This window comes from Nymphaea colorata, chromosome 2 (genome assembly GCF_008831285.2).
Source record: "Nymphaea colorata isolate Beijing-Zhang1983 chromosome 2, ASM883128v2, whole genome shotgun sequence".
In the NCBI taxonomy this organism is placed as follows: Eukaryota; Viridiplantae; Streptophyta; class Magnoliopsida; order Nymphaeales; family Nymphaeaceae; genus Nymphaea; species Nymphaea colorata.
Window position 1 is genome coordinate 3,987,286 of NC_045139.1, and position 24,151 is coordinate 4,011,436.

Consider the following 24,151-nt stretch of genomic DNA (forward strand, 5'->3'; position numbering starts at 1 on the left):
TTGAATATGAATCCAAATCTAAATCCTAACCAAATCATACTTTTCAAGTGATTTGATTAGGGTTTTAAGCTAGTCGGACATGAATCCGGCCGGCTCTAGAAAAGATTGCACCCAACTAAACCCGATTAAGTGAGATCTAATCAGGGGGTACTTGATAAAGTCTGGATCTAACGTGTATCTGATCATTTTACATCCATAGGTCTCATATACAGTATAACTTAACTTTTTCGAATAAGCACGGAGAACAAGAAGAGTATTTCATTCGTAGCAAGAAGAGTATCTCATTTCATCGCCCAAGATGATGACCAAGAAGAGTATTTCATTTCATTCATAGCAAGAAGAGTTTAGATAAGTGTTCTTGGTCGTATAAAAAAAAACAGTGAGACAACCAGTCATGATCAGAGTTGATCGTGTTGCACTTGTCAGTAGGGATGTCAACGAATCGGATTCAGATCAGATATATCCTTAATCATATCCGCTTTCTCAGATATTCATATATTCATATTCGAATTCGAAAGCCATATCCGAATCTGAAATCTGATTTTACAATCCGAATCCAATTTTTATATTTATATCCGAATCTGAATCCGAATTTTGAATCGGATTTTGCCAATTTTCAAAATTTAATAGCTATTTGTCTAAAAATGAATCCGATCCGAATTCATATCCGAACCCGATCAGTTATTTATGTATATCCGAATTAGATCGGATGTCATTATTAAATCCGAATCCGATTCGATTTCTTAATCAGATATTAAATACATAACTAAGGAAAGTTGTTAGGCATATATGGACCAGTCTAAGATATATATATATATATATATATATATATATATATATATATATATATATATATATATATATATATATATATATATATATATATATATATATATATATAATTTTCATCCAGATTCTCCAAATGTGGAGGGACACTTGAGTCCTAATCAACATAATTATCTTTTTCGATTGATTGGTATCTTAGATAATTCTTCATCTTCACCTTGCTCAAACCGATAACTATATCCTTCATTTTTCTTTGATCTGATCCTAAAATGTCTCTCACCGAACCATATCTTGTGTTTCAGATGTGACCCCAAAACAAGAACTATGTATCACAGGAACTCGTTAGGTTGGATTCATACATTTGCCAATCAGGATTCGCATTGGAATCTGGATGTATTTTTAATAAATAAGAGTCATATATCCAATATCCATGCATTTCCAAAGTCGGTACTGTGGTTCGGATTCAGATGTATATTTAAAATTCGATTCATATATATAATATATAGACTTTTCTTCATTCACATATGAATGGGAATTGGAGTTTGAATATGTGAATATCTGACATAAACAAAAAAAAAAAAATCTTTTGGATATGGTTTCAATGCGGCTAGCGTAAGTTTCAACCGGCCTTCTCAACAGAACTGTTTTACATTATTTATCTTTCTATTATAAGTTTTAGTATAAAATATAAGTAGTCTCTTATTTAGTACTTTTGTCAATTGTTGGTTTCCTTTGAAAAACAAAATTCGTGCTGACATGTAATTGAAATAAAGAAAATTAAAAAAATCTTTATAAAATCACACATTTACATTATTTATCTTATGAAATAATTTCTTAATTCTGAAAAAATTAACTAACCGCTGATTTAGTAGCATTAATTTTTTTATTTTTTATATATATATATATATATTGAAAGTTTGAAACTAGCTTTGCCAATGGCGGAAAAGCAGAGTAGGAACTAACTAATTACGTACAAGTTAGGAGCATTTGATGGCAGGAAAAAATGTTTATAGTTAGGTTTTTGTTTTCGTTTATATTTGACAATTCTTTACCGTGTTTGTTGGCAGATGGATTCCGCAAGACCCTTTAGTGGAAATCAACTAAATGTGGAAATAAGTTAGTGATTATAGTTTTTTTCTAATTTTAATTTTATTTATAACATTTTCAAAGTTTAGTAAAAAATTTTAAGGGCTTATAAAAGGGGTTTTTTTTTATGTGGATTGAATAGAGGTCCGGTCGAATAAGCAGTTGAACTTGGGGTCTCTCATGCGTGGACGCTTGTGCTTGAAAAGGGGTGAAACCCACTTTCTAATAGCATCAATTTCAATTCAAAAAATCAGAACAATCAATCACTTAACAACTCATTTTATAAGTCTTCTAAAATTCTTGTTGAGAGAGAGTAAACTGTTATGTATTTGCCATGAAGTTAGCTAATCCAAGCTTAAGCCTCATTCAAACAAGTGGAAATTTGTTTATTATATATATATATATATATATATATATATATAATTTAGTCAAGTTGACAAGAACCACACCCTTCGAAGATTTGTTTGGTTGATTATGAGAAAGTGGACAATAGTGACAACAAGGTGGAGACAAGAACGTCATGCGGATGATCATTTTTTAATTTGAAAAATAATTCATGTCCGTGCCGAAGTGACTTCGACAAGACTTCTCAAGGCAGTTAGTCGTCCAAAAGAAAAATTGCATACATTAGAATACTTCACATTTTTTTTGAATTATATATATATCGTTTGGTGATCATATGCTAAGTACATTCATGAATTATTGCTCAATTAGTTAAGAGTGTATAAGGATATGTAGTCATGAAATTCCTGATATATATATATATATATATATATATATATATATATATCGTTTGGTGATCATATGCTAAGTACATTCATGAATTATTGCTCAATTAGTTAAGAGTGCATAAGGATATGTAGTCATGAAATTCCTGATTAAGGACATAACTCTATGATATTGTTTCCTCGTTGGGTCAAACCACAATTCATGGGGTCAAAATCACAAAATTCTCACTACAAATTTCTCAATTTCAAGTTATATTATGTGGTGTTGCAAAGGGTTAGGTAGGATTCTTTGCCTTTTTCTTTCTCTAAGTTGGTTGCTTCAACTGAGGCCAAAATTGATGACTTATGAACCAAAAATTGACATATTACTATAAAATGCGTTAGGTTTACCTAAGTCTAATAATATAATGTCTTAATCTCTTGCTTATCAATCATCTTATGCTTCAGTTATGTCTAGTGCCGTCTCTCTCTCTCTCTCTCTCTCTCCAAATTATATCCATAAGATATCTGAATTAGTATGGTTCGTAAGTAGATTATAATAAGATGTGAATCCAATTAGTGTAGGAGACTCACAAGAATGGAGAAGTACATGACACCCATTAGAACTTATGTCAGGGTGTACTTATAAATGAAATAAGAACAGTGACATAAGATCCAAAAACACAAGTAAGGTCCAAATGATCAATCCAAAGTCTACATCAAAGTTCAAAAAAAGAGGGGAATCCAAGATGAAACAAAAGCAAGCATCTCTCTCTCTCTCTGGGTCACTTCCTACTGAATGACTCAAGATGATTTGACTAGTGAGATTTGATGTTGGATAAAAACCCTCATCATTGGAGAAAGATCTAAAGAAAAAAAAAAATTCTTTCTTCCTTTTCAATTCTTCCTTTACTATATTTTTGTTTAAAGATGAAAAGGAGGAAGAGTGACTTATAGACATCCAATACAAACAAGTCTCCCACTTATTTATCTATCTCATTAGCTTGTCAAGCCTAGCTATTAACCAATTTATTCATAACTCTCTCTCTCTCTCTCTGTGTGTGTGTGTGTGTGTGAAATGAGAAAACAAGAAACACTTTTTTTTTAAAGCTTAATCTTATAATATATGTATTTATAGAGAGAGAGAGAGAGAGAAATTGATACATGAAACCACCTATGTCGGAACAAAAACCAGGGAAAGCTGTGAGTTGGTGTTAATGATAGACAATAAAATGCTGTATAGTCAGGGGTAGAGCCAGAAATTTTTTGTCGTAAGAACCAAACTATAGTTTCAAATTTTAACAGGAGCCAAAATAGAAAATTTCATTTTTTTTAATATATTAAACTAAAATTTTTTAGATTTACACCCACCCCTTCCCTCTACTCCTATGTGTAGTCATTTTCTTTTTTTCCTCTCATTCATCCATGGGAGAAAATGATTGGCCAAGATGATTCTTATGGATCTAGCACCTACTTGTGTGTGTGCGTGTGGATATGTATAATGTGCAATTCCTTTGCCCAAGAAAAGAAAATGCCACAACAAGGAGATATTATTCCTTGTGTTTGATTCACTGGTTGGTGAATCCAATCTACAAGTGCCACTGATCAACTGTTGATGGACTTTGGTGTCCTATTCCTTGAAGCTTTCTTGTACAGCCATTGTCCATAAAGAATGAAGAATTTATGAGTTTCTCAAGAATCTAAGTTGACGACATATAGTCGCAAAAGCTGTATTGGGAGCACCAATGCTTTGCTTTTTGTTAATTTGTACTTTTCAGTTTGATTAAATGTCATAAGTTGTCTACTGCAGAGGGCCATGGTTTGGGGATAATGAAGCAGGGTTCTATCTTTTTAGTGTTTTCTAGGGGAGGAATCTATTGCAGGGGATGCTTTGGTTCTCCAACTTTTGGGGTGGAATAATTTCTTATCGCTCCTATCTTAGGAGAGAGAAAGTTGTGTGCATGGTACGCAGTAAAAGTCGGAAGAATATTTTGGTAATTTGTTAAAAAATGTCATATGTAGTTCCTTTTCATTTTCATTTTCAGTATGAACTAAGGGTATTTTAGTCATTAACCATACCGATATACATAAATTCATGCACTGGTATGGTGCATTCGATCTTAGGAAACATAAGCATATTCTTACATTTATATTGAGGAAAGAAAATAGATGCTTAAAAGGGTTTGCTTATATGCTAAGAGTGACTTGTGAATGTGGTCATGTTGATGGAGTATCAAAGTTTAGAACCCATATAGAGGAGCAGCGGCGGAGCCAGGGGGGACCGCTGGTGCCGTGGCCCGCCTTGAAAAAAAAAATTAAAAACTTACATGTAAATTTTTAAAAATGTCATGTATCTTATATAAAAAAATTTGAAAAATAATATTTCAGCTCCTGTCAGAATTTTGAAACTATAATTCGGCCCTGCTCGTGAAAATTTTCTGACTCCGCCTCTGTAGAGGAGGTTCCAAAGATTTAAAGAAGTAACTCAAAACTCAACTTCGAGACAGCAAACAAGTACACCAAGTTCTACAATATTGTTTTTATATTTGGGCCCCAACAAACCGCACCTAGGCCGAGGGATTGTCGCTCAAAACCCCGAGGCTGGTGCCCGTACACCCATATCTTTGACGCCCATGAGAATCGAACTAACAACCGGCCTTATACCAGCCACCACCCAACCAGCTATCCCCAAATTCAGCTTTATAGAGCATCTTTTCCCGCAAGATCCAAGCTGGGTACCCTTCCAAAGAATTTCCGCAAAACGCGCACGGGAAAGGGATTTTATTTCCTTGGGTCTGTGTGCAATCAAACACGAGAATAAGGGGCTGCCATAGCACGTCAAGCACAGTTGGGCCTGCTTGCTTGTAGGCGCCATGTGATCTCCAAAGCCATCAGTGTCCTCTTGCGGCTTCCTTTGTTTGCTTTAGCTAAGAAATAGGTCCACAGGGAAGGTGCCTTCCCTGTAGCCGAACATTTGGGACCATTGATGGGAAAATGACCCGTTTGGTACGAAAATTGTCATGCTTGCTGTCATTTTCTTGGCTTTCTCTGGCAAGGGAAACAAACTCCCATGGTACCTGCACTGTCCATACCCCTTCTGCTTTTGCACCCAACAACTGGAATCTTCATTTTCGTCACTCGCAGGTATAGAGTTACCATGAAATCCGCCAACGAAGTCGCACGTTAAGCTTTCCGTGGAAATCATTTCCCACTGCAAGAAATTGTTCAACATTTGAAAAGGAATTCAAACTTGAGCGTGTTTTTATTATGCCTTCAGGAGTTGGGGGCGTTTGATATGCCTAGAATCATCATGGAATTTTGAAATAAAAATGTTCAATATTTAAGAAAACTGAATTATTAAATGAACGAGGTATTTTGTTTTCGAAATTAAGAAACTGAAACATGAAATTTGTATTCCATTCCTGTTTGAGGAGGAATTCTGATTCTAGGAATTTCATTCTTGAATCAAATTCCAAACCATCAAACGGCCCCTTAGAATGCCACTTTAATAAATTTTTTTGGACCTATTTAGCATTTTCGAATTCAAGGGGTTCAAACACTATCACCAAGAGGGTTAGGTTAGGTAAGTAGCGGAGCTACATGTGCCCACATCAGTCCATCAAAAATTTCATAACAGTGGAACTGGACCTATGTCCAGCCACATGCATGCGGTATCGTGACTCCGCCATTGAGTTTGAGTTTTCCCTTCGGCTGATTAAGAAAATTTGAGAATACTGGGCATCTTAGGAATCAGATTCACATGTGAAATCATGTTGATGGCGATTCAATGAGAGGCGGAAGTTTAGGTGGAAAACGAGACATCCGTCAACTAGAGTGTAGCACATCCATAGTTTACAATTCAAAAGAATAACACCCATATGAATCAAACTATGACCGCACTATCAATAGTAGGTGGAAAAATGGTCGGCCCTTATTGTCTTTTTTTTTCCTGCGATGAAGCCCTTTTTCTAATGGGAAGACTTTTCCAAGGATTTCTAGGAGAAAAGCACAGAGTTGTCAATTCCATTGAAATTGGTTTTCCTTATTGATTCAAATTTCATTTTCAAGAAAGACAAAACAAACTGTGGGTCTCACTTGTCCAACATGACATTTTTCTGTCTTGTCATTCATTCCAGCTTCATATTAAAATAGCGAATTTATTCCCATCAATTCAGGTTTTCATCGACTTGGCCTATTTTGTTTGTCATATATAAGCTACACCAAAACTTATTTTGGCCATAGTTTTTGAGGCCTTATTCTTCTTCTAACATCGGCAAGGAAAATATGAGAAAAAAAAAAATGTGCAATGAGGCAAAAACAGAAGTGAAAAAACAAATCCTAATCGAATTGGTTGAACAAAATAGTTAAAAGAACGATAGAGGGGAAAAAAAAATCCAAAAATGGATTGATGTGCTCGATATTATTAAATGGTAAAAAATAAAAAAAATTGTCACCATATGCACTATAACTAGTTGCAAACAACACATCAATCATTCTGCATTATAAACTATTGTTAATGTTCATGTGACAAATTTTTTTAGTAAATAAATTTTAAGTTTTTGTTACGTAGGAACATCTGGCACACAGTTAGCATGAAGTTAACAACCCACGATACGGAAAGAGGTCAGATAGCCCCTTCGATCTTCTTGCATCGGAGATTCTGAGTTTCACTTATGTCAACAATGGTAGTGGTGTACTCTTCAACTTAAGTAGACATAAAGGCATTACATTCATGAGAATTGAACTAGATATCTCTCCTTTTCATTGCCCCTAACCCGACCAGGTACGTTACACTTCTTGAGGCGGCGATCAAAGAGGGTATTGAGATTAGAGTCTAAGAATCAAGATGTTATTGTCCATGGGAAATGGACTTCCATTAAAGCTAGTCTTTACATATTTTCCTTTGTGCTGCCCTCAATAGAAAAAAAAATGTTATTTTTTCGGGCAAACAGAACTATTATGCTAAAAGTCTGATCAAAATGAAGTCACCCATGGAAAATGAACTTCCATTAAAGATGGCCTTTACATATTTTCTCTTGTGGTGCCCTCAATAGCGAAAATTTATTATTTTTCAGGCAAACAGAGCCAGCAAGCTAAAAAAGCATCGATCAATATCTCAGGTTTATTATAACAGGGAAGCATTTTCCAGGTACTTGTCTTGGTAAAGTTGTTTTCTTTAAATTTTTTTGGGAAATGTACAGATTCTTAAAAATTAGATAAATGAGAAACTAATTAAAAGACAACAAATAATTACATAAAATAATAAATATGATGCTTTAGTGATGATAAAAAAATAATAAACAATTGAGTCGTCTAAGTTTGAAGATTAGACAATGAAAAGTAGAACTAAGAACTTATCTTCACAAAAAACACTGCTTCTTCAAGTTTTTTCCTTTTCCTGAACGTTAATATCACATTCTGTTTGTATCTTTCAGGTAACAAAAACTAGCAGTCAAAGGAAGCAAAGGTTATGTGATTATAGGAAACATATTCTACTTTCAGGAAACATGATGCAGGGGTCAATTCTCATTAACCAATAGTAATCACACTTTGTAATGCTCAACTTTGAAAAGTTTAGTCATGTAATTTAGTAAAAACCAACTTGATGAAAGAGATTTCAGAGTTACTGCACCTAGGATTTTTACCGGATCGCGACATTTCCGAGAGGTGATATGTGAAACAAACGCCCCCATAATGATGTATGATAATTAAATGAGCCATATTTAACATTTTATCTAGATTGGTAGCTTTCAATTTGGACGTAAACCAACTTCATTAGCAGACAAAATTGACAGCATAAACAACAGCTCAGGCACAAGTACCAAGTCACAAGCTGAAAAGCCATAGCCAAGGACTAAGTCAGATGAACCAGGACTTAGAAAAAAAGTAGTCTTGTAAGAACCAGAGAAATTCAAGATCTACCAAACATAGTTCTTGGCATTATTGTCCATGTATGATTTGAAAGCGAACTATTTTCCGCAAAGATATGGAAAATTGGCCCGCAGAGATCAGAAAGAACAGCAAAAGCACTCCGCTCTTATGTAAGGAGCCGATAGGTGCTGATACACGGAGACTCATAAGATTTGGAGTTTTAAACTTTCAGATTAGAGCACTATCTTGAAGTATGTAAGAATCTTGTCTTTAGGAAAAAACATCAGAATTACAGCACTGTCAAATCATGCACTGTTTTATATGTATACATCCCAACCTAGAAGTTTGCACAGAATCTGTCTCTACATTCTCATCAAATTTGCAGAACCAAAAAATATTACAGACAAAACCTTCTCTATAAGTCTGACAGATTGAAATGTGAATGGTCCATGACTCTCAGTACCAATATGAGCTCCTCCATGTTTTCTCTTGCATCAAAAAAGTGGATTCCTTCACTGTCTGTTTCCTCTTGCTTTTGCAAATGGGTGAATTCATTGTGCGGTCAAATTCCCAGTACAAAGTCTCAGGCTTACTGGCATGTACTGCATATAAAAGAAAAATGAAACACATCTTACATCATTTTTGGTAGGAAGTTCATTCAACCGTTACTTCTTGTAAGAATTCAAAACCATATGTTGTTTTTGCATCTTTAGATTTTTTCCCCCTAATTTTGAAGCATGGTAAATATTTTAAGCCTATCTCATTTTGAGACTGGAACTTTTAGGTATTGTCACAAAAAACGAGGACGGGTATTAAACGGCGAGGAAAAAAACGAGTATAATACGGCAAACGGGAACTTTTAGGGTGCCTTTGTTTCACCGCGGATCTGAAATCCATGGATTTAAGGTCGATCCCGCCACCAAAAAAAAAGTCTGACCTTAAATTATGGTTTTTTACATGTAACATATACTTAAAATCCACATTATTGATATCCTCAGTTTGTTTAAATTGAGGATCTTTCAAAGCACACCTTTTAATGCAGCTTTTAATGCAGCTGTATCAAATGCAACCTTAGAGTGTATCTGATAGCCACTGATCTTAGATTTAATGCTGATTAGAAATCTCTTTTATGTGGGAGACAGAGAGTATATAGACATCAAATGTCAGATCCACGGAAAAGCAAGGATTTAAGATCCTCATTGTGCCCAAAACCTCAGATTTAAGGGCGGATGAGAGAGGGTCTAACCTTAAATCCTTGCATTTGAGATTCTCAATTCTCAGATCCAAGGTAAACAAACACCCCCTTAAGGATCGACATTCTTGAAAAAACAATTATGCAGATATGATTTGCTTCTATAAAAATATATAATCGACATTGAAGGTGTGTTTTTGAGTATGAAAGATAATTTCAGAAGTAAAAAAAATACAGACCATTGATTTAAAGTCTCATAAGATCTTGTCTCCCCATTCAATTGATATCATCTTTCTGTACAGATTCAGAATGCTTCGGATCTAAAAATTCAAATATAAGGAAAAGGAGGAAAGATAATAAAATTCATCTAACTCATAGATCGACATGTCTATGAGTTACATCTGCACCTGGTCCACCTGCAGATCCAAATGCATGGTATGGTGCTGCAGGATCTGGATGCAGGATTTGTCGTACCTATCAATAGGGGGAAACCGTACCTAGATCTTGTAAGGACATAGACCAGGCAGACCAGAACAGCGAGTACTATATCTTTGCCCTATTCATGTTAGAATTTATAGTTCTGATTTGGATCTCATGTTAAATCTATGCCCAATATGAAATTCTTAAATACTGCTTTCCTCACTATGCTAATCAAACCATATTGGTCTGGCAAGAATTCCTTATTTGGATCTCCAACTGTTCATCAAACTAAGATCCAATTAGTGTAGATTCTGTTCTCAATTGTCTTGCTTCTCTCAGGTGAACAGAACAACAGCCGGGGCCGATGAAATCAACACAGAAATTGAACTGGTTGGCCAAATCCTAGTTACCTCTGGCTTGAGAAAGGCAAATCACAGATCAAATCCAGTCCAAGGGTTCAGTACAGAGTCCGAGACGGGAGTAGAATAACCAAGTTGTCTCTAAGGCAAACAACCATGCTAAATCTTAAAACCCTAAACTTCTAGCTCCCTTGAAAGGCTTAAAGTGGAGGCAGATGTAGGTGCAGGAATGTGCGGTCAGTTGCCCACACAGACCCATTCATTTTCGGAAGCCAGTCAAGACCAGTTATATGGGGTGCCTCTCGAACCCGGCTAAAAGCTCTCATCCAGCAGGAATTGAACCTACGAATTTGTCCCTTCAGCGTACAAAGCACTTGCAACTTTGAACTTCTCGTGCCGCTCCCGAACAACTCCCCAGCTTGTCATGGGGTAGCCTTGTCGTGTCCTTTATATGGAAATCGAAGGCCGGGGCAAGAAGTGAGTTATTTATTCCAAGCATTCTTCTTATGGCTAGATCCAATCGCTTGGTCCCCGCACCAAATAAAATGCATCCCAAGCAGAAATATCACAAGTACCACCTCGTCCTGGACCATCACAGGGGAAACTATACCCGAAATCCTTCCTTTTTTGTTCCTTGTATAAGCCTAAGCATGTGTCATTCAATAGAAACATTGGGCGCTTTAACGATTCAGCCATGGATGCTTCGCGGAGACTGGTCATGGTCAGCGCTAATGACATACAATTTGTTGTATGGTCCCGAATAGCCCGATCTTGATTTCAACGGATCCGCCGGGCCTAAAAACCTCAACCAAAAATGTATGGCTTCACTAGAGGTTTGAAGTTCGCTTGTTATTGAAACGGAACACCCATTGATTCAATGAATGAAGTGTTTTAGATCCATGCATTCACTGCATTGGGCAGTCACATATGAGCACCAAACCTTACTCGACTTGCCAAACTTGTTGACATAAATAAATAGAGATAGTCGTCCTAACCCCTCTAAACGAGAAGCTTACATATTTGTGCTCCTCCACTTTAATTTCTAGCTTCGTGGCTGGTTCAATGGTGAAAGATAAAACACATGGAACACAAAAGAGGTATTTTGGATGAACAAAATAGAAGTGTATTATGCATCTTTAACGAAAAGGGAAAAACAGCTATTGATTAGGTTTGGAGTTGATAAGATCGAATCCCTTCCCTATCTTTGAGAGAGAGAGAGAGAGAGAGAGAGGAACATTAGGGACTTGCATCTACAAAACAAACAAGATCATGAGATGACAAATGACTCCTCAAAGAGCCTTACATGCAGGGGCGCATGCCCCGACGCATACATCTACACACACACGGTTTACAAACAACAATATTACAACTCAGGTTTATTATTACAAAAAAATTATCAGGTGTTTGTGCTGCAAAGCCTCTTGCACATCGAAACTAATGAGGCCAAACAAATACAAAAGGGGCGAAAAAAAAAAGTATCAGAAAAGCCATGAGAATTGATGAGTGGAACGTTTCAGACCTTACTGTTTCCAAGAACTTTCTTCGGGAGCCTTCGGTTTACCGCGGATCATCTCACTGAAACTGCCCCGCATAATTCTTCTGAACCTTGTGTCCTCGGGAGCAGGAAGCTGCGGTGGGGCAACCTGTTCTGGTGTGTCTGCACTTTCTTTCTTACCCAAACGCCCGCTGTCGCCAAACAAGCTGCTTACTGAGGAGGCAATGCCAAGATGCGCACCCATGACCTTACTCAGGGCATCAAATGCTCCACCTGATCTCTCCCTCAGTATGACCTCCAAAGCTTCTTTGTGTGCTGGGTCAAGCGCATCTGTGTCTTTTAACAAGTTCTGCACCGTTGGCAGAAGAAGATCCTTCACGGTAGATGCCGGAAGATCTGCATATGAGAAACCACATCAGGCGGACGTTGGTACCATAAAAACCCATCAGTCACCCAACTGTCCCATGCACCACACACACCCCAACCAACAAAGAGCAAACAGACATAATTGCCAACGATACCTTCCACTTGTGGCTCTTACATGTTACATTTATGATTTATCTAAGAAAAAGACATGCTACTGATTATCTTTTATACATGACCTAAAGTCCAGAAAAAAGCCGAACCCCCTTCAATTAAACTTGCCTCCAGAGTCCTTGGCTGTGTCGGTGTCAGTGATGACAGCAATACAACCTTCAACTACGGTCCGGTATCCCCCCATTTAAGACAGAGGCATAACACCAATGGGATTTGAATTTAGATATATGGTTAGCAGTCACCGTCTTATTGACTTTTCCATGCCACTAGTTCTTTCATTTCTAATTTTGACCAAATTAAGATAAACAAAATTGGTGTAATTTCCCTAGAAGATGTGAATTTAGATAATATGAAGTCAAAAGCACATCTACTATATGTATCGGGCAGCACATTAAAGTCAAGCTGTATGATACCTGAAGGAACACAACCAGAGTTCAAAAAGCGTCTGTTAAAGAGTGTAGATTATGATACAAAAACTCACAATCAGAGGCATAATGGCTAGGCTCCAAGTTGATGAATTTTATCACAATGACTCAACAAGTCCATTATGACATTGAAGAACTTGCTAAACAGAGGATGATATGCCAAACTCTACCTTCCACTGACTTTTGTAACCATTAGTTGCTTTGTGGATCAATTAATACGAAATTCAAGAAAACTCTACCAAAGCAAGGAGATTTTAGCACTCTCTTAAACTTCCAGAGCATGACAAGATCCGCTCAATGAAAATTAAACTTGAACTCACAGCTAGAAATATTTAATTATTCAAGCTAGGCATTATGAAGCACTTTGTCCAAATCAGTAACCATGGTGTTTATTTCATTAAAAGGACTGGCAGGCATTCATTATATTTGGCCTGTGTTGGCTTTTCCAAATGCTTAACTACAAAAGTAAAAATTGGTTTATTATGATTATTTTAAAAGATGAACATCATCTGCTTCAAATTGATTCTGTTGATTCAATTTCAATTGCAGTATTGGATGGCATATGGGACAAACATTGGCCCTTATACGGTTTCATCAAAGAGCCAAGAAGTATTCCATCAGCCAATACAGGCTGTTACTGGCAACACTAATGGAATGCATGCAGAAGTCATGGGAAGTAGTGTGTTTCAGCTGAACATTCCACTACGAATATGAAAGAAGGAACAGAACAGGCATAAGAAGTAGATTGTTGAATTCAGATGACAAAAGAGTTACACAAGTTCATCATCATGGACCAGCAATAATTACCAGTCAAGAATGAACTATCCTGGTTCAATGAAATACACGAGAAGAAAATTACTGTATCAATGTCAAAATGTCCAGTTTTGGAATGCAGTGCAACTATATGAAAAGCATCTAAAATAAACAATATAATCTGTACCAACTATAGAATAATAAAAGCAAAGACCAGTAAATAAACAGAACAAGGAAAATGGCAAATTGCAGTCAAACCAGAAGGATGATGACCGATACATGATTCACCAATGTACCTGTTGCATCCAAAGCACGGACTGATTCACAGAAAGCATCAGCTCTTTCACGGCGTCGTCTCAAATCAACTCCAGGAGTAGGCAAAGAACTAAGGTGGAAAATCTTGGAAAGAACATGTAATGAAATGTCAAGGGAACAAAAATGACAAAGAACCAACTTCTACTGGTAAAGCACAAAAAGACATGAACAGATTTCCTTAAATGTTAAAAGAATATTTGCAAAATTTATTAATTAAGGATATAATTTCTTAGTTTATCAGTCGTGTGTGGTATTGCCACCACCAAAGCTCGGAAAACAAAAAGAGTAGCTTCATGAGATCCATCTTCCAGAAAGGCATCCATCTGAACTCGTATCTTATCAACAATCTGGAAAAATGCAAATATGGAAGCATGATGATGGCTGAACCTTGTTTGAGAACTATAATAAGAAGAGTAATAGTTGAAGATGTACCATGTCACTCTTGAAATGTTGAGCAACATATCCAAAAGCTTCAATACTGGAGTATTTTACATTGACATTAGGATCAGAGCCAAGTGTCACAAGAGCGGGCAGAACATTAGCTGAGGCAGTTTTCACATCAACACATGGTGCCTACACATGGAAACGACATGATTGCATATGCAAAGAAGTCTTATTCAGAGTAAACTCACTCAGAATTTCTACCTACCAGCGCTTTCAACTGGTTTGCAGCACCAATCTTCATTGTGACGTTTGGACTAACTACCATTTCCCACAGTATATTGAAAATGATCCCTTGATGTTCTTCAAATGTACTGCATGGATATAGACTCCATAAAACATAATTCCATATACAAGCTAGAAAAATCTCAGTAGGTACAGATGTGAACATGAAAATACAATAAGCATGCAACAAAATTCTTTTAGAACTGACCATCCAAAGAAAATTGTTAGCCTACAAGCAACAGAAAATTAGTTTACTACACACTCATGCATGCGTTCAGAAAGCAGGTTCTTATCTGTCCAACTGTAGGTGCCCTTGAGTAATAAGTGCATCAAATCCAGCAACAGAGGAGCACAATGTCACATTTGACAGAACTATTGCGAAGCAGAAATACAATTGAAGGAACTACTTAAAAAGAACAGGGACAAATGACAAATAAATAAGAAACAGCCAAATGCAGCAATAACCAACCAAAGGAAGCGGACGGCATTGATGAGCTCAGGACTATAATAAACTGGACTAGCACTTTCCCGCTCTGCATTCTGGACCAAAAGCTTTCTCAGGTATTCCGCAAGCTGTTCATGTCTACCAGGTGAACCAAGTAAACCAGACAAAAGAAGAGGAAGGGCACATCCAAGAGCGAGCTTCTCAGTCACAGTAGTTTTAGGTTGCAAGCCTGGAATATTAAAGAAAAGAAAAAATTACCATATAGTAGCACAACAGGCAAGAACACATTTGTTGGAAGATTCTCACCTTTAACTCTTGAATGTAGAACTGAGGGAAAGTGGGAAAAATCAGCTACATCCCCTACTGCTAATAAGAAAATAGGCAGCATAATGTGATTGACGTAATGGTCACCAAATAGGCCACAGGCAGACCATAGGAACTGAAAATAATGATAAGTTAATTAGGTAAACAGGAGGCCTTTCATCAATCATTGCAAAGAAAGCAATATGGAAACCCACAAAGGTGGCACTAGGACAATGAAGCAGCTAGTAAGGTAAAATGTGAGGCCCCAGTTATTGGTTGAAAAAACAAAAAATGTGTGTAGCCAAGACATACCTTGGTAAGGCGGTTCCTCAATTTGTCTTCTTTAGGAGGTAGTAAGCAAGAAAGTTGGATTAATCCAGGAAAACAATCCACATGTAGCCAATCAAATGCAGGCCATTCAATATATTGCCTAGTAATAGTGAGTTAAAAGAGAATCAGTCGAAGGATCCTCAAAGCATATTATGAAACAACAAAACATAATTGACGCAATGACATTACCCTGCATACAGCTCAAGCAAAGAACTGCAGAAAAAGGATTTGCCTTCACCAGTATTTGGAACAGGGTCGCTGTGATTCGGAAATGGACAGCATGCTACTGCTCTTTGATGCACAAAGGGTAGCAACTCTGTTAACATCCGAAGCAAAACATCAATATTCCAGCGCTCACGTTCACCCAGAACTCGGAAATGAGAATCCACAGAGCCTTCAACCCCTGATAGTGGTGGGCAGCGCTGATAAAATATGAGTCACTTGAGTTTCCTTCTGAAATTAGAACCAATGGAGAAATTGTGTATCTATTAAACAAAATGTCAGGTCAGATACATACCTGAGCAGAGACCAACATATGAGAAAGTAAAATTCGTAGAATGTGGTCAAGTTTGTTTCCCCATCTCACGACAGCAGGAACTAGCTCTTTAAGCGAAGTTTCAACAACAGGTCCTGAAGGATCACATACTAGTTGGAACATCAACTCCTCCACCTATGCACCAGAACAAAGAAATTTACTTGGACACAAAGGGCAAGTAAAAGAAAAAAATTACATAGTAGTTATCACATGATAAAGTCTCTCAGCCATCCCTAAACCATGTCTTTCACCCTGTTCTTGAGCTTACATTGCAGGTAATCTCAGATTTCTGCTCCATGTTTGCCTCTGAGCATATTTAGTGAGGCTGACCTTGAAATATTTGTCCATATCTGGAAAGAGTGGAATCAGCAAGGCCAAGTTATGAGCAGCAGCCTCTCGAACAATAGTTGCAGAGTCCTCAACCAGCTGTTGTATAATTGATAAAATCAGTGAAGCACGGATCTCAGGTCTCACAAATTCAGCCAGTTCTCCACATGACTGGGCAACAAGCAGCCTGCGCTCCTCATACATGTGATTTATCTACAGGGGACCAGAACACTAAGTAAACATACAGCCCAGCCATTTTGTTATGACAAGTTCGGAAGTTCCAGATCCATTTAAGTTGCCTAACCTGTTCCCAGCACTGTGGTAACAACTCTGACTCAGTTCTCACCTCACCAACATTCTTGGCCAGATTGACACAGGCCTGAGAGAGATGGAAAAAGGCAATTAACATGTTGCACTACCAGATAGAAAGGTAAAAAATCAGCATAATGATGACTGCATATTTTAGAACTCACATCCATTATAATTCTTCTCTGTTGTTCATCTGGCCTTTTGATTAAATTAAACAATGTGTGTGTTAAGGAATCTCGTGTACTGCTATCTGGATGGCGTTCAATAGCACACATTATAAGTGGAAGAAGCTCCTGCAGTGTACAGAAAGCCACGTCAATAATCAGCAACAGAAGTATATAATATAGTTACTAATCTTCAGGCCAAATCAAATAACCAACCTCCCGATGATTTATGAGTACAAAAGGAACAATCTTTGGCAAAGCATCTGAAAGAATCTGTATGGTTTCCAAACCCTGCAGCACAAATGCCAAAATCAACAATATTCAGGTGGAAAAGCTCATGTTGCAAAAGAAAAGGTGGGTCCAATCTCAAACAAGATTTAAGAGAGTATTCATTATTACCGTCTTTTCATGACACTTTTCTCCCTTAAGAGTGTTGTTGTTGATAGGATGGTTCCTCTCTTCAAGTGTAGTTTCGGAACTGTCTACATTATCAGCACATTCGATAAGACTTGAATAAGAGGACCCTAGTGCTTCACTGCTTAGCCTCAGATCCTTGTGATCTTCATGCTTAACATCCAACGTGCTAGGACATGCAGCATTTTCATCTGAATTTCCAGATACTAGATTTGCAGCATGAGAAACTACTATTTTATCTTCATGTATTTCAACCACTTCCATTTCTGACTGTTCAGCAACACTTTGTGGGTCAACAAGATCGCCAGTGCTTCCGGTAGCGGTAGCATTTTCTTTCAACTTTTCAATTTCCATCTGTAATGATTTAATCTCTGCTTTGTAGCCTTCAATAGTTGATGGCCGCTCATTGTCTGCACTAATCCACCCACTATTGGCTCGAAATCCTTCTATATGCATCTTCAATGAAGTGATTTCGGCTCTGCAATCATTAAGTTCTTTTCTCTCAGCCTCCAATGACTTTTTTAATTCTTGTATCTGCCAAGAAAAGACACAAATGTGTTGTATAGCAGAAGGAAAGTTTTGAAATATACAAGAAGCTAGGTTAACAGTGATAGAGTAGTAGTCACTATAAGTGAATTTGCAGACAATTCTTGGTATTACTATTTGCCTCAAGGTCTCATTAACTATTTCTATTGCCCATTTCTTTTGGAGATATTTAACTCTACATAGAGTAGCAATCACTATCAGTAAATCTGCAGCTATTCTTGTTACGACTGTCTGTTTTAAAGTCATAACTATTTCCATTTTCCTCTTACTTTTAAAGATCTCTGACTTTTCAGGAAAAAGAAGTAGAAGAAAAGAGGAAAAGTAGATGTGAAAAGAAACTCCAATGAAATGATGTCAATACAATAACAAACAATACTAACCAGATTTTCTCTGTCTTTGGTTTCCTTTTGAGAAGACTCCAATGACTTGCTTAATGCAACTATTTGTCCATCGGACAGCTCCTTAGCTCTCATCAAGGATTCTTTTTCCTTTAACAGCACATCCTTCAGTTTCAGTAGTGTCTCATTTTCCCGAAGAATAGACATTCTTTCCTAAGCCAAATAGAAGCAAGCAGCCATTCAACTATTGCACTAGCAGATTCTAGTTTGAGAGCACCGGTGACATGTCAATAGTTCAATTATCAACAAATTATCTGGATCCAGCAACCTTTTGCAACTACACATATAGGAGGTAATCAAGCCATCAAGGCAAAACAAGTGATACAACACTTTGAAACAAAATACCATACAGTTACAATATTAACTCCTTTATTCTCAGAAGCTAAGTCTCTGTAGAAAACCCTAGATGAAATTCTAAATTATGTCAAAGTTTTGATGAACTTACCTACATGATATGCTACACAGTGACAACCAAAAACATACGGAACAACTTCCTTTTCCTCATTTTTGAAAACTCTTTACACCGTACAAACTTAGATGTTAACAGTGAAAGATGCACTATGACTTGCAGTACATGAACTAATTAACAAAGGCCGATGTTCTTTGTGTACCTATTGATGGAGGCCTCAAACGGCATACTTGAGGACAACTACAATGTCAACGGGCTTGTTATTTAAGTTAAAATGAAGAACAAACTTTCAAAGTGAATGTCTACAGTGTGTTCCGTTTGGAAGCAGGTCAGCCAATGCAACCTAACTGGTGTATGGGAAAGAAGGGAATTCCAAGGACCAGTTCAGGGGTTTGGTACTCCACCAATTCTACCATGGAGATCGACCCAGATGGCAACAAATAATTTCAGATATATTGGCATTGGAAGAGTTTCAGCACCATCAGTAGATTTCTTTCTCAGCTTTAAAGGTCAAACATGCTAAGAGTTTTAGCCCTTCAGGTGTCATATGAGGTGTGATGATACGTAACCTGAGCTTCACCATCGGATAGGAGTGGATACTACCATATAAAAGAAGGCAGAAGAATCATATTACTCTCTAACAATGAATACCTCGGCAGCCTCAGTGGAAGATGAAAGATACTGATAATAATAACGGCGCAGAGCATCATTCACAGAAGCAGGTGTGTTTTGCCAGACATCAAGATCTTGGTCCTTAACCTGAAAAGTAATGCATGATAACAACCATTTTAGACACAACTTCATGACAAGGGATTCAGCACTTTCTGCACTTAACATTACAATGTAGTTGAGAAACCAAAAGTTTTTTTTTTTCAGAAAAAAAAAAACCATATAACTCAAACTTCATTGACTTATTCTGAGCATCACAAGCTGCCATTAAAACCACACAATTTTCTTGATCAGATTGTCAGGTGTCAAGTCTAAACGGTTAGCACTGCATTAATGATTTGATACTTCAGCATGCAATTGAACTTTTATAATGTACTCATGTACTCATGAAAAAGAAAATTATCAACATTGCTTGGCAATATTCTCAAATTCTGGGAAAATAGTTAATTTACAAATCATTCAAAACACATTATTTTGGCAATATCAGCATACACACATTGCGTTATCAACCTACGGACTAGTGAACTAGTCAACCAAGTCGGTCATCAACCAACTTGTTAACTGGTCAAGGACTAGAGTTTGACTAGGTTTACAACTTTGCATTTGAAAATTTTTTATGCACAGTTTTAGTTTCATATGTTCAGAAACTCTCTCTCTCTCTCTCTCTCTCTCTCTCTACCGCCTGTTTAAATTCCTCATTAGTACATTGAGTAACAAATTAAGGATGAGGGTGTCATTGTAGAGTTACCAGTTGGGCTAACTGTTTACCATGGGACGGGACCATCATTTTAATGTGTAAGAAGCAAACTCAAAGGCTTCAAAATTCAACTGTAGCCCTGAAAAACAAAGAAGACACTCCAAGGAAAAAGCCAGCAGCATCTCAAAGTACAGCAAAGGGATTTTTGAGGGGAGTCATACCTTTTCTCCTGGCCAAAGGCAAACATTCACAATGCTTCAAAACTTGATGAGCCAAAAAGCATGATTTATTTTCAAAATACATGACCTGAGGCATGATTTTAACATGGAAAGCATGCTGAAACTATCTATATCTTCAGGTTAAGTGAAAAGGACACAAGAGATGTGTGTGTGTGTGTGCACATTGTACTATTGTGAATGTGACATCTACTGCCCACGGCATCCAAAGCATCTGCATCCTATGTCAAGATCCTACTTCATCAACATGGGCACTGAAAACATGTAACCTAATTTATGGAAAGTCAAACTGTGCTGGAGACATCGACATCAACTAATATATAGAATTCATCTGTACATATTTCTCCTACAATCACCTTTGGTGTTTTTAATTTGTTTTCATGTTAAAAATTGACATTCATATTGTATCCACCCTCATCTTGGATCCATAGTCAAATATCAATAAATCATGATAGCTTGAAAATTTAAAATTGTCATTCAAGTATTTGTACCTTGAAGACTATATTCATGTTGCCTTAAGACGTACACATAGGCATGCGACAATATAACAACATAACAAAAGCAATTGATTTGCAATCTTTTTGGTCTAAAGACAAATAACAGACACAGCTAAAAGATTCCAATTCCAACAGACATTTGAAGATACACAACAGATGGTCACACCCAAATGTGGACATGCACATAAATGATCTGACCAACCTCTTCATAAAATGTAAGTGCTGTAAGACGGTATCCAGCAAAAACCAAATATTCCTTTATTGCACAATTGAGATCTCTCCTTTCACCATCTTTCAAAGGGCCTAAATCAAGAAATGAGCACTCCTTTTCCTTGGATGCAGTTCCATTGCTCCAAGCTGCAATATCGGATCCTGCATCCACCAGAGAATGAGACAGGGATCAATTAGTCAATAAATAGTAAAACTTTAAAACAATTACCAATAATATCTATATGTGAGACTATACTAAACATAACAGTTAATGACCAATTTATTTAAAATTTTAAATTACCATCAGATGATCCCTCAGGAAAGAGGTAAAGCAGGTACATTAAAAAAAAACAATAAGCTATAGCTACATAGTAAAGTATATGGTTGAGACATGCTATTTCACTAATAAAAAGGCCAAAAGAAAAAAAAAATAGACTCCAGACCAGTCAAGTCACAGGTCAAAATTGTTCCAAGGACTAGCTTTAATATGAATGGCTCCAGACGGATTACACAAAGTTGCCATAATGTGCAATACAAAATAACGTGCATATTGTAAGGTGATCATGACTGAGAATAGGAGAAATAAAACTAGACTGTATGCAGTATGCACACATTACATAACTCTGTCCTAGCCAGCTTTTTGAATTTTAACATAAGTACCAAAAGCATTGCTCAGTGTCAAACGGGGATCACAGTAGGTATGCTATCAAAAGTTCAATATGTGATGGATATGATTCCACCGGCCAATAAAAGATTGATGTGCATAAGCAGAAAATATGGCAATAGATGTAAAGCCTCATCACCTGGTTTAGCACCAAGAGATTCACTACGCTTTGTTAAATCTGCTTTTAACTTCAAAATGTCTTCCTGCGCCAATCTCAGTTCATATTCCCTGATCGCCAACTTTTCTTCTATCTTGTTCTTTTCTTCCAGCAAACTCTGAGGATCTGCGACTGAATAATACATAAAAAACTAGTTTGAATGAATTGTACAAATCCACATATATAACTGAACCAGCTGATATACAACTATAAAAAGGGAAAGGAAAAAAAAGAGACGATGATAATCAAATATTAGGGAGACAAGAAATGAAAGATGATAGTGCAAAGAGATTAAGATGAATGCAAAACCATGTTTGCACTTTACAAATATTTTCTACAACTCAACAAGTAAACCTGAACTTCTGTAGTTTAACTATAACAGGAATACACATGTGCCTATAGGCTGCTGATAAGGCAGCTGCTTATGCATAAACACTCTCAAGGGAACCAGAAGACTCTTTGAAAAAATAACGTCTGTTTATGCTTGTTCTTGAAGTGGAAGAATGTTACCGCCTAGATCCAATCTTGATTATTCGTACACATTACATATGTTTTCTTCAGCTTCCACAGCATATTACAATTGACAAGTAACGTACGAGGATACTGAAGAATTGGAAAGCAAACGTGCCACAAAATTCCACGATACAGTAGACATGTTAAAGAAGCACTTGTATAAAAGACAAAATGTTGAGATCGCTAGAACATGTCCACATTGGCTGAGATTAATTTCATCTGAGGTTGGATCTAAGAAATGAGAAGTACATTTACCACCAGTGCAAATGAAAGGTCACATCTGAAGGCATCACCGAAGAAATTAAAATAATTTATGTAAAAGAAAAGTGGAGAAGATAAGAACATAGGGAGAACGGAAGATATATTGGGAACTTGTCACAATTGTAAGCATTTTAAATTGATCGATTAATTAACCGTCGTAGACAAGATTCCTTAGAAATCAACAAGTAAAAGAAAAAAAGAAAAGCCGACAAAGGTTGTTATAGGTAGACCGTGAACAAGTGCACTTGAACGCCAAAAGTATGTAGAAGAAAAGAAGATTCATGGGATATCCGAAAGAAATACCAAATCATGAAAACTCAACCTCACTAAGCCAGAAATTAGATTGTTTCAGATTGAAATCTGCCTTAACAAAAACAAGATATCCACATAAAAGTTTACAACAAACCCGCAGTAAACACACCCGATCTCTAAGAATTACATATCCAGGCAAATATACAATGCATTTTCCACTAATGTATCAAATGCACATAAAATTTAAAATAAAAAATATGAGCCTTCACTTTACGATCTTGAAGATCGGCCTAGACAAATCCCGAATGCGCTCATTCCGAGCTCGAATTTCCAGAACAGATCAAGGCCTCAACAAGTTCAGTGTGTAAATTTCTCCGTTTAGAATACGTTCAAGTGCATTCCAACACATTTTAACATAGCGAGAGAGAGAGAGACAGAGAGAGAGAGAGAGAGAGAGAGAGAGAGAGAGAGAGAGAGAGAGAGAGAGAGAAATAGAGAGAGAGAGAGAGAGGCGTTACGTCTGAGGGAATTGAACCGGGAGATCTGGTCCGGCGGGAAGAGGGAAGGGTCCGAGAAAAACTCCTTGAGGCGGATGGCCTGGGCATCGCGGCCGTCGTCGAGGAGCTCGTGGAGGAGCTCGAAGGCGGAGAGCAGGTAGTTCTCCTCCAGAAGGAAGTTCACGACGCAGTTGCAGAGCGACGCTCTCTCCACGTCCATCCTCTCTTCCTCCTCGTCTTCTCACCCTCCCATTTTCACCTCGCTCCCCTCCTCTTCCCCTCGCTTGAAGAAGATGCAGAACCACGACGACCCGACGACGAAGCGGACGAGAGAGAGAGGGAGAGAAAGAGAATCGAGTCGGTGGGTGGTCGCTGGTCAACGACATGAAGAGCAAGCCCAGGATATCGACCGAGAATTGGATCGGATTTCCGATCTTTTATGAAGACAATCAGATCAGATCCAATAATATTTAAGATCTTAATGCCTCTTTATTTCGCTTAGGTTCGGATTCAGTATTATTTTTCACTTACCCGACTTGAAGTCATTAAGAAGGATCAATTGGGTCTAATTCAGTACCGTCTAGATTGAAAATATGTCCGACCCGGTCGCTACTCACGGACCATGTAAATGGATTCAATAAAATATGTCCGATCTTGGATCTGACTAGATTTGATTAAAAAAGAAGTTGAATTCAATTACCAATGA

The 24,151-nt window shown here is 37.2% G+C and overlaps 1 protein-coding gene across 1 annotated transcript; it reads right to left on the reverse strand.

The window, feature by feature from the left end:
• Positions 1-11,672: 11,672 nt before the first annotated feature.
• Positions 11,673-23,805, reverse strand: LOC116247963 (uncharacterized). Its single transcript, XM_050076029.1, has 20 exons — positions 23,467-23,805; positions 21,905-22,054; positions 21,094-21,263; positions 19,444-19,551; positions 18,366-18,536; positions 17,425-17,973; positions 17,242-17,316; positions 17,026-17,154; positions 16,857-16,931; positions 16,556-16,765; positions 16,208-16,360; positions 15,880-16,112; positions 15,673-15,790; positions 15,364-15,496; positions 15,082-15,286; positions 14,596-14,701; positions 14,379-14,519; positions 14,168-14,293; positions 13,928-14,042; positions 11,673-12,312 (listed from the first exon to the last, which is right to left on the reverse strand). The coding sequence occupies exons 1-20, from the start codon at positions 23,663-23,665 to the stop codon at positions 11,942-11,944; spliced, it is 3,537 nt and encodes a 1,178-aa protein (XP_049931986.1). The 5' UTR covers positions 23,666-23,805; the 3' UTR covers positions 11,673-11,941.
• Between the last annotated feature and the right edge of the window lie 346 nt (positions 23,806-24,151).

What these genes read in the sequence shown, in the direction of transcription:
- LOC116247963 (XM_050076029.1), bottom strand. Translation starts at nt 23,665, where the DNA reads ATGGACGTGGAGAGAGCGTCGCTCTGCAACTGCGTCGTGAACTTCCTT. An exon ending in CTTCCACTGAGGCTGCCGAG is followed by an intron (nt 18,537 to 19,443) that starts GTATTCATTGTT and finishes TATTTGGCTTAG; the next exon opens with GAAAGAATGTCTATTCTTCG. An exon ending in AACATTTCAAGAGTGACATG is followed by an intron (nt 14,294 to 14,378) that starts GTACATCTTCAA and finishes GCATTTTTCCAG; the next exon opens with ATTGTTGATAAGATACGAGT.